The sequence below is a fragment of the Electrona antarctica genome (genome assembly GCF_951216825.1).
Source record: "Electrona antarctica genome assembly, chromosome: 21".
Taxonomy (NCBI): Eukaryota; Metazoa; Chordata; class Actinopteri; order Myctophiformes; family Myctophidae; genus Electrona; species Electrona antarctica.
In genome coordinates this window covers 39325664-39339682 of record NC_136802.1, presented here as the reverse complement: position 1 = coordinate 39339682, position 14019 = coordinate 39325664, and the positions used below count along the sequence as shown (strand labels likewise).

The 14019-nt window shown below is 41.9% G+C and overlaps 1 protein-coding gene across 1 annotated transcript; it reads right to left on the bottom strand.

Annotated features, from left to right (window-relative positions):
• Positions 1 to 654: 654 nt before the first annotated feature.
• Positions 655 to 13091, bottom strand: trmt10a (tRNA methyltransferase 10A). Its single transcript, XM_079490903.1, has 8 exons — positions 12654 to 13091; positions 11684 to 11837; positions 11302 to 11470; positions 9538 to 9609; positions 8996 to 9070; positions 7145 to 7294; positions 3112 to 3217; positions 655 to 1880 (listed from the first exon to the last, which is right to left on the bottom strand). The coding sequence occupies exons 1-8, from the start codon at positions 12748 to 12750 to the stop codon at positions 1630 to 1632; spliced, it is 1074 nt and encodes a 357-aa protein (XP_079347029.1). The 5' UTR covers positions 12751 to 13091; the 3' UTR covers positions 655 to 1629.
• Between the last annotated feature and the right edge of the window lie 928 nt (positions 13092 to 14019).

The window sequence follows — 14019 nt, the reverse complement described above, 5'->3', positions numbered from 1 at the left end:
GCCACATGCGGCCCCCACCTTCACTTAATGCGGCCCGCATGTTAATATCAGAATACTGATATAGTATTGATTTCAGCTGTTACAATTCCAAACCCGCTTTAATTACTTCATGACTAGTATTAAATGACTATAGTACTTAATGACTAGTATGAAAATGTTATTGTCTTTTTGTGTCCAATGTAGTTATGTTAACAGTTCATAAAGTTAACATAACTATAACTAAATGCATTTGAAATTCAATAAAAAAGGTTACTTTTCAGGATTCCAATTAAAAAATAGCTTGTGCTGTTGCGACCACGCAAGTGGTAACGGGATGGGATGGGGAAAAAACTATGCAAAGCTGAATAATACCTCTAAATAAATACAAATATTTGAATGAAAAAATTATATGACTCGCCATTCATACTCCGATTAAGACCTGGAATGCATCTGTGTCACATTAGCTAACCATAATTTTATACTTAGGTTTATATCATAGGTTTTTCAGTTAGGATTTAGAAAACATTTTGTAGAATAGCCGGGTCTTCAGGGTTTAACAACTTAACCAGACATCCTGGGAATAAAGACCATGGGGTGCAAAACACGTGTATAGGCGTCCTTGGTCTTTTTATGGATACATAAAATAAAAAATAATATATATATATACTCTTTTTTTTTGGCCTTTCCTTTGGCAGTTTATTCCTTGTGTTTTGCGCATGCGCAATGCCGTTCACTTCCTTGTTTACGTCTCCATTATAATGGCTCGTAAATCGAAATCTAGGGAGCTCTCCATGGTTTTGACCAAAAGCACAATGCTCTGGCTTCATGTCAGCATGGATCTCGTTTGGAATATAAACGCTTCTAGAGAGACTTTAGATGAATCAGCGTGAGCTAAGAACGGAAGATCATGACTCCCGGTTTTGGGGGGGGAACGGAAGGGAGGGGCTTTTCAGAGTAAAATCTGCCATATCTGCTGGCACTCTAGTGCCTTTATTTTGAAGAATTCCCCGGCAAAAGTTGTGTTTAGACTGCTTTACTCTTTGTCTGCAAAAGATAGCCGATCTACAAGCTCACACAGCACGTCGCGTCGCTTGTAGATATGCCATTTTTGCTCACGACACATGCCCACAATACAGTAGGAACATCAGGTTGAAGTGTTCAAATGTAATAATAAAAATAATAATTTAAAACAAATCAGGAATTATCAGGAAGAATCTGATGTATTCTAAAAAGAAAAGAAAAAAAATCTCTGCAGCAGATATCATTCACAAAAATCTTGGCAAGCACTTATTCACTCCCATCTTCTTCAGTTCATACGTGTCCGTGTTACGAGTCTGTCTGGGCTGCTGTGCCGACGTCTCAGTTAGTCCGTTCCCCCCCGTCCCGTGGCTTCTTATCCGTGTGAAAAGCCTGGGGAAAACCATTGGATATTTGCCATAGGAAGTGGGAGTCAACTTGTATTTCGCTAACCAGTAACAGTACAGAGGGGCGTCGCTCCAAATTTGGTGAAGTCAGTGTTCTCCACTGTTTTCTACCGGGGAGGGGGGGAGGAGGAGGAGGGGGGCGGGTGCTCATATCGGCGAACCAATAGGATCCATCGCCGATCCTATTGGTCCATCCCATCGATCCTCGCCCCTCCTATACCAGAAATCACACAGGCTGGGCCAGGCTATTGTCCTGTGGGTTCTGTGTCCCGGTTCCATTTTGGTCTTGGGGGTCGCGTGTCCCGGCGCTGTTCTTTTTGATCGTGCTACCGTCCTCGGCGTCAGAGTCGCTGTCGGAGTCTTTGCCGCCGCCGCCGTCGTGGTCCAGGGGCGTGGCTCCTTTCCTCTGAGGCAGCACGCTGAAGAAGGCCTCCTGCCAGTCGCCTTTCTCCAGGTACGCCAGTATGATCTCGAACACTGCAACGACGAGAGAAACGCTAAAAACGTTAAGTCACGTTACGCCAGAATGATCTCGAACACTGCGATAAGAGAAACGCTAAAAACCTTAGCCGCGTGAAGCCGGAATGATCTTGAACACTGCAATAAGAGAAACACTAAAACGTTACGCACGTGAAACCCATCAACTCATCCACTGCCATATTAACCCATTTAGACCCGAGTTAAAAAAAAAAACATTCACTTTGAAAGAATATATATTCAAAGATTTGCGCCACATTTTTACGATTTTTCAAAAATAGCAGATCTACAAGCTCGTAGTGCGCCACTCGGTGTCTCAACTGCGCATGTTTCTTTCCTTCCATGGAGCACCATGTGAGCAACATGGCGTCGCCCTTACGGTCTTCGCGTCTTGTCCTTCTTAGACAGTCCTTGATGTAGACCAGGAAGTAAGTGAGCCCAGTGTCCATGACATCATGGACACTTGGAAATACTAAAATGTCTAAAAACACATATTACCCACATAAAAACCCCAGGAAAGTGTTTCTTGTCTCCCAAACATCATTAAAATAAGATCTGGTTGCAAAAGGGGTGAAGTGTCCCTTTAACCCATTTAGGCCTGACATCAAAATAAAAAAAAATGTCTTCTAAATTCTAACAGTTTTCTGAAATACATGTGTTTTCTGTATTAGTGGTGCTCAATATTTCATGTCAAGGACCCCAAAAATGATATGTAATTGGCCTCCGACCCCCATCTGAAAATATGTTGTTCCAGGGACCCCCCCCCCCCCCCCCCCCTCAGAAGCAAAGATTTGAGTTTAAAAAATATATATATTCCAAATTTGTGCCACATTTTCATGATTTTTCAAAAATAGCTAAATTATAACATGTTTAAAACACCAAAAGGGGTTCCCGCCCAAAATGGGTTAAGGGACTTAACTCTTGAGTGTACAAACGGAACATAATTGACCCTTACAGGTCTGTAACTCTGAGGGTGCACAAATGGAACCAAATTAAGGAACCCTGAGGGTCCTTGGATCCCACTTTGAGAACCAGCTTTAAATTACACACTCAAATCGGGACGGTATTCAGTACTCGTATCGACTTGCGATACGCAAGTTATGGGATTATCGGAATCAATATCGGGTAGGAAGAAATGGTATGGGTAAATCTCTAAGGTACAACATGGCTGCCTGTCATACATAGAACAGGCTAAAGTACATTATAATGTGTAAAACATAGTCCTCCTCACCGTGGTTGACAGCCAGCACTTTACGGCTGTTCATCTTCACAAAGCTGTTTAGTGGGAGCTGTGCATGTTCCACGCCCAGTTCCTTGGCCTTCTCAAAGGTTATGCCCTGCAAAGACAGGCATAGCATTAAGACATGCCCAGTTCCTTGGCCTTCTCAAAGGTTATGCCCTGCAAAGACAGGCAAAGCACTAAGACATGCACAGTTCCTTGGCCTTCTCAAAGGTTATGCCCTGCAAAGACAGGCAAAGCATTAAGACATGCCCAGTTCCTTGGCCTTCTCAAAGGTTATGCCCTGCAAAGACAGGCAAAGCACTAAGACATGCCCAGTTCCTTGGCCTTCTCAAAGGTTATGCCCTGCAAAGACAGGCAAAGCATTAAGACATGCCCAGTTCCTTGGCCTTCTCAAAGGTTATGCCCTGCAAAGACAGGCAAAGCACTAAGACATGCCCAGTTCCTTGGCCTTCTCAAAGGTTATGCCCTGCAAAGACAGGCAAAGCATTAAGACATGCCCAGTTCCTTGGCCTTCTCAAAGGTTATGCCCTGCAAAGACAGGCAGAGCACTAAGACATGCCCAGTTCCTTGGTCTTCTCAAAGGTTATGCCCTGCAAAGACAGGCAAAGCACTAAGACATGCACAGTTCCTTGGCCTTCTCAAAAGGTTATGCCCTGCAAAGACAAGCAAAGCATTAAGACATGCCCAGTTCCTTGGCCTTCTCAAAGGTTATGCCCTGCAAAGACAGGCAAAGCACTAAGACATGCCCAGTTCCTTGGCCTTCTCAAAGGTTATGCCCTGCAAAGACAAGCAAAGCACTAAGACATGCCCAGTTCCTTGGCCTTCTCAAAGGTTATGCCCTGCAAAGACAGGCAAAGCACTAAGACATGCCCAGTTCCTTGGCCTTCTCAAAGGTTATGCCCTGCAAAGACAGGCAAAGCATTAACCAATTCAGGACGGGAACCCTGTTTGGTGTTTTAAGCATTGTGTTATACTTTAGCTGTTGAAAAATAGCAGATCTTCATGGTGCCGCGCTACGAGCTTGTAGGTCTGCTATTTTTGAAAAATCGTGAAAATATGGCACGAATCTTTGAATATATATTCTTCCAGAGCGAACGTTTTTAACTCAAATCTTTGCTTCTGGGGCTGGAACTACATATTTTGACATGGGGGTTGGCGGCCAAATTCTGGGGGTCCTTGACATGAAATAGTGGTAACCCTTCATTTTACGGTACGGTAATTACCAGGTAACTACCAGGTAATTACCTGGTAATAATAGGTAAGTACCTGGTATTATCTGGTAACAACCAGGTAGTAGTTATAAGTATTTACCCATTAATTACCTGGTAATTACATGGTAACTTCCAGATGCATTACTCATTAATTACGATGTAATTACCAAGTATGTATAACTATTTACTGTATAATCTCCAGGTAATTATATGGAATTTACCATGGTAAATGACACACTGGTTGCCAGGTAATTACCAAGTATGTTCCTGACAATTACCAGGTATGTATACGTTTTTACTATGTAATTACCAGCTAACTACCCGGTATTTATAAGTATTTACTCTGCAACCAGGCACGATACCCTGGTTGCAGGTACTATAGGTATGTAGGTACTATAGGTATACAAAGTATTTTCAACAACTACCAGGTATTTACCCAGTAGGTACTAGGTCATTACCAAGTATTTTCCTGACAACTACCAGGTATTAACATGGTAACTGTATTCACTGTGTTTACATGGGTACTACCCATGAAACACATGGGTAGTAGCCTACCAGGAAATTACCAGTTGTTACTAGGTAATTTCCTGACAACTACCATGTAATTACCTGATAGGTACCCAGTAAGGAAGGAGGAACTGTACTGTAAAAGGAAGCGTGCTCAATTTCCATGATATTACCATGTACCTACCTGGCAATTGTAGATTATAATCACTGGTAATTTCCTGGTAGGTTACCCATGCGTTTACATGGGTAGTACCCATGTAAACACAGTGATTACAGTTACCATGTAATTACCTGGTAGTTGTCAGGAAAATGACCAGTTGTTACTAGGCAATTCCCTGACAACTACCATGTAATTACCTGATAGGTATCCAGTAAGAAAGGAGGAACTGTACTGTGAAAGGAAGTGTGCTCTATTTCCATGATATTACCATGGCATGTACCTACCTGGTAATTGTAGATTATAAATTATAATCTATAATTTATAATCCTCCCCATTACCCATCAGGGTGTATTTTGAACTTTGAATTTTGAACTGGCAAAAACTGTTAATTACCAGGTATTTACTGTATAAATTAACAGGTAAAACCAAGCAAGTTACCGTGTAAGAAAGGTGGAATTGTACTGTGAAAGGAAGCGTGGTTTGTTACAGTGAAAGTACAGGGTAATATTATGGAAACAAACCACGCTTCCTTTCACAGTACAGTTCCACCTTTCTTACATGGTAACTTGCTTGGTTTTACCTGTTCATGTACACAGTAAATACTTGGTAATTAACAGTTATTGCCAGTTCAAAATTCAAAGTTCAAAGTTCAAAATACACCCTGATGGGTAATGGGGAGGATTATAATCTACAATTACCAGGTAGGTACATGGTAATATCATGGAAATAGAGCACACTTCCTTTCACAGTGCAGTTCCTCCTTTCTTACTTGGTACCTATCAGGTAATTACATGGTAGTTGTCAGGAAATTACCTAGTAACAACTGGTCATTTTCCTGACAACTACCAGGTAATTACATGGTAACTGTAATCACTGTGTTTACATGGGTACTACCCATGTAAACGCATGGGTAGCCTACCAGGAAATTACCAGTGATTATAATCTACAATTGCCAGGTAGGTACATGGTAATATCATGGAAATAGAGCACGCTTCCTTTTACAGTACAGTTCCTCCTTCCTTACTGGGTACCTATCAGGTAATTACATGGTAGTTGTCAGGAAATTACCTAGTAACAACTGGTAATTTCCTGGTAGGCTACTACCCTCGTGTTTCATGGGTAGTACCCATGTAAACACAGTGAATACAGTTACCATGTTATTACCTGGTAGTTGTCAGGAAAATACTTGGTAATGACCTAGTACCTACTGGGTAACTTGCCTGGTCGCAGAGTAAATACCTGGTAGTTGTTGAAAATACTTGGTATACCTAGTACCTACATACCTATAGTACCTGCAACCAGGGTATCGTGCCTGGTTGCAGAGTAAATACTTATAAATACCCGGTAGTTAGCTGGTAATTACATAGTAAAAACGTCAGGAACATACTTTGTAATTACCTGGCAACCAGTGTGTCATTTACCATGGTAAGTTCCATATAATTACCAAGAGATTATACAGTAAATAGTTATACATACTGGGTAATGTATCTGGAAGTTACCATGTAATTACCAGGTAATTAATGGGTAAATACTTATAACTACTACCTGGTTGTTACCAGGTAATACCAGGTACTTACCTATTATTACCAGGTAATTACCTGGTAGTTACCTGGTAATTACCGTACCGTAAAATGAAGGGTTACCGAAATGGTTTGAGAACGACTGACATAGAAACATGGATTTTTCAGAAAACTGTCAGTATTTAGAAGGCATTTGTAGAATCGTTCCCAGGTCAAAATGGGTTAAGACATGCCCAGTTCCTTGGCCTTCTCAAAACCTAACAACTGTAACATACAGTATGTCAAAAACAGTGGGCACATATATGGTGAACCAATAGGGAGCCAGTGTTTATTACCGGCACTAGCTTTATCTTCCCTCTATGCCATGAAAAGCTCGGGTACTTTCAGGCTCGAAAATAGGCAAGAGTGAATATCTTAGGGGCATGGTGGCACAGTCGGTAGTTAGCGAACCTACGTGGCCGGTTAAGACTGAGGTTAGGGTTAGTCTTAGTAATCGGTCGGACTAGCGGGAGGTCGGAAACAATGACATGTTACCGGGCCGGTCGGCCTCCCGTTCGGCGTGGTGGTTCCGCTTTATTGTTTCAACCGACCGGGGCCCGGCACAGAAATATAAAATAAAGTACCTTGTGGTGGTTGTGGTCGACCAGGCCTCCTATGACGTAGGCCTTTGAGTGGTCCAGGTGGGTGAGCACGTTGGGAGAGTCAGACGTCAGGTAGACCACCTCTTCCTTGGACAGGACCTCGTGGTAGTGCTCCGCCTTGACGGTGATGTCCTGCACGCGCATACGCACACACCACACGTGCACACACACACACACACACACACACACAGAGGATAGCAAACAGAGGCCAGTTTAACCCATTTAGGCCTGACGTCGAACTCAAAGAAACGTTCGCTCTGAAAGAATATATATTCAAAGATTTGTGCCACATTTTCACGATTTTTCTAAAAATAGCAGACCTACAAGCTCGTAGAGCTATGAGCTTGTAGATCTGCTATTTTTCAATAGCTAAATAATGCTTAGTTAAAACACCAAAACAGGTTCCCGTCCAGAATGGGTTAACCCATTTAGACCCGAGGACGATTCTACAAATGTCTTCTAAATCCTGACAGTTTTCTGTGTCAGTGGTTCTCAAACTATTTCCTGTCAAAGAGCCCCAGAATTACATGTGTTTGGCCGCCAACCCTCATCTCCAAATATGTTGTTCCAGGGACCCCCCAGAAGCAATGATTTGAGTTAAAAACGTTCGCTCTGAAAGAATCTATATTATTAATATATAGATTTGCGCCTCATTTTCGCGATTTTTCAGAAATAGCAGATCTACAAGCTCGTAGCACGGTCGCACGCTATGAGCTTGTAATTCTGCTATTTTTCAATAGCTAAAGTAAATAATTCCCACCCTGAATGGCTTACAATTGTGGTTTCTTGTGGTTTAGATGCATGCGGCAGGCATCTTCTGATTATTATTATTTTTTGCTCAAATTATAATAAGATATATCATATAATTACACGGCTTGGTTGAATGCTTGATTCCGATTGGTCAATCGCTGAATTCAGCTGTGTCTTATTTCTTGATAATGAGACCGCTGAGCCTCAGCCTCAGAGCACCTGCTGCGCTGCTTGGATTTTATGTTGAATTAAACATGACAGCCATGTAAACCAAGCACACAATGTAATTTACAGCTAAACGTTGCTCTCTCAAGAATTTGAAAACATTAAATAAGAGAATGCCGTAACCGAAAATGTATTCTATTTGATCAACACACACTTCCTTGTTTTCCAAGGCAACGGTGCTGCAGCTGGGCAGACAGCCAAGCGCGACACCAATATGGAATACTTAGTTTCATTACCGTCCGTAAGCAAGGAAATAACCTCGTTTTACTGTTAGTTACACAATTTATTAATTTATCAATAAAGTAGCCGTGTAATAAGTGGGATAATGTATGACGCGGCGGTAATTGTTTAACCCATTTAGGCCTGACGTAGAAATTTAAAAAATGTCTTTTTAAAATGTATTTTTTTCTGAAAAACCTCATGTTTCTATATCATTGGTTCTCAATATTTCATGTCAAGGACCACAAGAATTATATGTAATTCTGACCCCCATCTGACAATATGTTGTTCCAGGAACCCCCTCAGAAGCAAAGATTTGAGTTAAAAACGTTGGCTCTGAAAGAATATATATTCAAAGATGTGTGCCACATTTTAACGATTTTTCAAAAATAGCAGACCTACAAGCTCGTAGCGGCGCCACTCGGTGGCGCGCTATGAGCTTGTAGATCTGCTATTTTTCAATAGCTAAAGTATAACACAATGCTTAAAACATCAAAAGGGGTTCCCGCCCAAAATGGGTTAAACATCCCTTTGGTCATTATTTCTCAACAACTGGCTTTATCCATTAGAAATGGATTATAAATAATGGAATCTTTGATGCATTTACAAACGGCGCAGAATGAGGAGAGGTCTGCTCACCTTCCAGTTGACCCAGCCTTTGTCATTGTCGTCCATGTCCCGTTTCAACTGTCCACCCATGCTCGTCAGATAGAACTGGAGAGAGGAAGGAGAGAGCTCATCAGCAGTGTCTATTTTGACAGCAAATTTAGATTTTTGTTTTATATTAGTCATAGCCTTTTGAATAGTTTTCATTTAGTTTTAGTCACATTTTAGTCACCTGGAATGTTTTCGCGTTAGTCGACTAAATGTCATAAGATTTTAGTAGACTATATCCTACAGTTGATTTAGTCAACTAAAAATGTATTTCGGCAGGCCTTGATGCCATCGTAATGGCTGATTTTACACTTACTGAAAATGTTGTAATATTTTCAGCATGCAACCAAGTGTAAGGCATATTACATATATTTTTTGGGGTCCTTGACATGAAATATTGAGCACCACTGATACAGAAACATAAGGTTTTTCAGAAAACTGTCATGATTTAGAAGACTTTTTTTTTTTTTTTTTTTGACGTCAGGCCTAAATGGGCCGACAAAATGGACACCGAGTCAAACACCAACCTGAACCGGGTGTAAGGCCCGTCGGTTCTCTGCATAGCACCTCTGGATCTGTTTGTGAAGCTTCCGGATGTCCTGAAGATGAAAACGGAAAAATGTCATCATTTAACCCATTTTGACCTGAGATCAGATTCTAAAAATGTCTTCTACATCCTGACAGTTTTCTGAAAAAGCTATGTTTCTATGTCAGTCGTTCTTCGATTTTTCAAAAATAGCAGATCTACAAGCTCGTAGACTGCCACTCGGTGGCACGCTATGAGCTTGTAGATCTGCTATTTTTCAATAGCTAAAGTATAACATAATGCTAACACCAAAAGGGGTTCCCGCCCCAAAATGGGTTAAATGCATTTATCGCCAACCGTCAGTAAGCAGATGCGATGCTGACAAAGCGGTCAGCTTTTCTGTGTATGTATGTCTACATTTCCTGAACAAACTGCAATGTATACATCACACTGGGATGTATACATTAGAGGTGCTCCGATTGGCCACCGTTCAGTAATTTTCACTCCAATCAGTGATCGGCAATTCACCCGATCAGGAGAAACCGATATTTTATACCGTTAAAGTGGTATAACAGTCAATCAGATATATAGCATTATATTGTTTTGCAATCTTCCTAGTCCCCACACATACAGGAACGGTTTTGACATAATAGTTTTATTCAAATGCTCCCCTTACGGCCGATCGTGAGAAAAACTATCGGTGATCCATCCCAAAAAACCTGATGGAAACACCTCTAGTATAAATTGCAGTTTGTTGACATACATTGCATTAAGCATTGCAGAATTCTGTGACTGGGGATGATCCCAGTCACAGAATTCTGCAATCATGATTATTTTAACTTAATAATCATGAAATTAAAAAAAAAAAAGTCTTCGGAAAGAATATATATTCAATGATTTGTGCCGCATTTTTATGATTTTTCAATAGCTAAAGTATAACATAATGCTTAGTTAAAACACCAAAAGGGGTTCCCGCCCAGAATGGGTTAATTTCTGACTTCAACATGCCTCTCGCCGGGAAAATTAACGCTTCTAGAGACTCTATCGTAATCATAGTAAGGTAAGCAAGCAACATTATGCCTCCCGGTTTTTGTACGGAACGGAAGCCCCCGGCTTTCAGAGTAAAAGCTGCCATATCTGCCCGGCACCCCGAGCTTCTATTTTGAAAGAAATCACGGCGCTGACTGTGTTAAGCACATGTGTAATGCAATACGAATGATATAATTACTATTGTTAATCATAGAGTGTAGAGCACTAGTAGACTAGACTGCTAGTCTATAGTTTAATATAGTTTCATGCACACAACATAGTTGCGTTCCATGCCCAGCCCCCTCTGGAAACACCATGGAACTCGAAAATCCTGATCCGCCATCTTTGAGCCAGTCTGGAGCCATTCGGTGCTGCTAGAAGCGCTAATATGCAAACCGCGGGTCATCAAAGCCTTTTTATTGCGGTCCAAATATCGCCAAATTGCCAATCCAGGTGCGGATGGAGAAAAAGATTCAGAGAAAAGCACCGCTAAAGATCGTGGTTATAACAGGAGAGAATAGAAGGGTAATTTTTGGATCGCCGCCCTTAGCGGAATTAACTAGTCTCCTACGGAAGAAGTCGTCAACGGTACAGATTGACACTTTAAAAAAAAGGCGTCAAAGGCGTTATGGGCATGGAAAGAGTTTAACATCGGTCACCTTGAGCAACATGAGGCTGCCTGTCATAGCCACAGTCCTCCCCACCAGGTTACATAACATCACCACCAGTACGTCACCTTGAGCGACATGAGGCTGTCGAAGCCACAGTCCACCACCAGGCGCAGAGAGCTGGCCTCCAGTGGCCGGCGGAACCTCTTCCTGGAGCTGCAGTCTTCATCGCCGGCCTGTCCCATCTGGGTCTGTCTCTCAGCGCGCCGCTGCTGCTTCTTCTCCTTACGCTTCTGCCTGGAGGCGAGGCGACACGACACGTTTGAGTATCATTAGAGTAACATTTGAGGTTGGCGGAGCGTGTGTACTGTGTAGAGCCCAGGATCACATTAGATAATTAACACAGGGGTGAAAAATGGGTTACAAAATCGTGGGATAAAAAAAAGAAAAAAGAAAGAAAGTGCAACATTTGAGTACTTTTTTCACCACTGTAATGTAAAGAATGCTTACTTTCTGGCATCTCTCTCCTCCTCCCATTTCTGGTGTTTGAGCAGCTTCTTGCGTTGCCGTTTGGAAAGAGCAGCCGCGCTTTCACTCACTGCACTGGTGCTACTGGTGCCAGTTGTTACTGGTGGCCCACCATCACTGGTACTGGTCATTATACCTGCCAACGTCAGAGACCATCAGATAAAAGGATGATAAAGAAATAAGAGACATCTTTAATAATAACCAGTAATAGAGGGTATGCGCACGCTTAAAGTGAATGGCACATCGAGTGGCAAAGCAACAGGCAAAGTGAGTTTAACATTGTTTAATGCAATCAGATAGGACTTTTCTGTTTGGAATGCATGGGCTGTCAAGGCCAGAAAGTATTGTCTTGTAGATCGGCTATTTTTGCTAGAACAGTAATATGCAATGTGGCCCCTCTGGAGTGAGTGAGGAAATATAGTGGCCCTATCCATCGTCAAAGTTGCCCACCCCTGCTCTAATGCTTCTATGATTCTTCTATTTGTGGCAGCGGTGGCCGAACGGATAGCGGCGCGGTCTTGATACCGGAAGGTTCCCAGTTCGAATCAGCCGTCCGACACGTTAAAATTACCACCGCCGAAGTGCCCTTGGCCTTGAACAAGGCATTGAACCACTACGATGAAATGTGTTCTATGAGCAGGGCCTGGCTGGAAACAGGTTCTTGAGCTTAGCCCAGATACCCTGGGTAAATATAGATTTCATTTCATTTCATTTCTGCCCTGCATTAGGGCAGAATCATAGAAGCATTAGAGCTATGGACCAGAGAGCTACCTACGTCGCAAATAAACATTATGGCTGCATATCAGTGGGGACTATAAAGTGTGTGGGGGTATATGGGCCGTCGACACATGGGTTGACCACGCAAAAAGGGTGAAATCCCCCAAAAGTAAACGCAATCAAACTGTCAAATAAAGGGATAGTCTCCTGCAAAATGCAGGAGTGTTGGCAGTACCTTGTGGTCCCTCGTCATCACTGGTTCTGTTGTGTCCGTGGCGGTCCTCCTGTCGAAGCGACGAAGGAACACCTTCTTCCACAGTCTCACCAGACATCTGTTGTTGTAATTTGTTTTAACAAATAAACAACAACAACATCACACTAAACAACAGCAATCACTGTCTGTCTGTGTGGCTATGTATTAGCTCGTCGGCTAACTGTGTAAACAAACCAACAAGGACACTCTCTCTTCCTTCCCTGTGGCTTTCTAAAGTCACTTTAATGTTAGAGTCACTCAATCACACTCAATCTTGTTAATATAGAAGTATCAATAATGTTGGAGCTGTATAGAATGCAGTAAATATATACACAGGCAAACCTAGATGTTTTATACTGTTGCTAAATGCTAACAACAGTGGAAATCCACATGTACCATTGGTGAGTGACGAATCTGGCGGCGCATAATTGACGTAATCATACCGCGCCGCGCCCAGAAAGTAGCAGATCTACAAGCTCACAGTGTTATGAGCTTGTAGATCTGCTGCTGAAGTCATAGCCGGCAAGATTTGTGAGCAGATCCGGAGATATCACACACACACACACACACACACTGACACACACACACACACACACACACACACACACACACACACACGCACACAAAAAATGTTAGAAATGATGGAGATACTTTTTTTGCTTTTGCCTGACAGCGACGATATGCTATCTGGGTATAAGATACCAAGAAATGTCATGGCCACAACATCCTCCGCCTATAGGCTACTGAATTCAGGCCATAATAGCTCTAAAATGCACCAGCTTATTTCATGCCACTTAAAGAAAACAATACTGCCAGACAGACAAAAATTGTTTTACTTAAGTACATTTATCAATACTCCAATGTAGAACTAGTACTCCTTTACAAGTAAAAGTCCAGAATTAAAAATAATACTTGAGTAAAAGTACAAAAGTATTGGCATCAAAATGTAGACACTTAAGTAACAAAAGTACTATGCAGAATGTCCCTTAAAGTGTTAAATACAAATATTTTGAAAGTAGCAGATCTACAAGCTCACAATGCGTCACATCGCAACGCATTGTGAGCTTGTAGATCGGCTATTTTAAAATGTCCGAAATGTAAATAGGGCTGAATTGGTTAATGTATGTTTTTAATAATAATCTAAATCTACAAAGTATATGGTAGTAGCATAATACAATATAACTTATACAGTCTGTATATGGTAGAGTATGTTAATACAAAATAACTTATGGAGTGGTTGTAGTTTGTTTTCTTTGTTTGGCCGGGAGCCAGTGAAGGTCATGGAGATCGGTAGCCCCATATGTGCCCTCTCCCTACACTCATTCTGTAGCTCCGAGATGAGGTCACA

Excerpts from the sequence above, each read along its gene's own strand:
- trmt10a (XM_079490903.1), bottom strand. The coding sequence starts at position 12,750 with ATGTCTGGTGAGACTGTGGAAGAAGGTGTTCCTTCGTCGCTTCGACAG. Across the intron at positions 9,610-11,301 it reads ACAGCCTCATGTCGCTCAAG|GACATCCGGAAGCTTCACAA; the intron begins GTGACGTACTGG and ends TTTCATCTTCAG. Across the intron at positions 9,071-9,537 it reads GGGCCTTACACCCGGTTCAG|TTCTATCTGACGAGCATGGG; the intron begins GTTGGTGTTTGA and ends TCCTCTCTCCAG.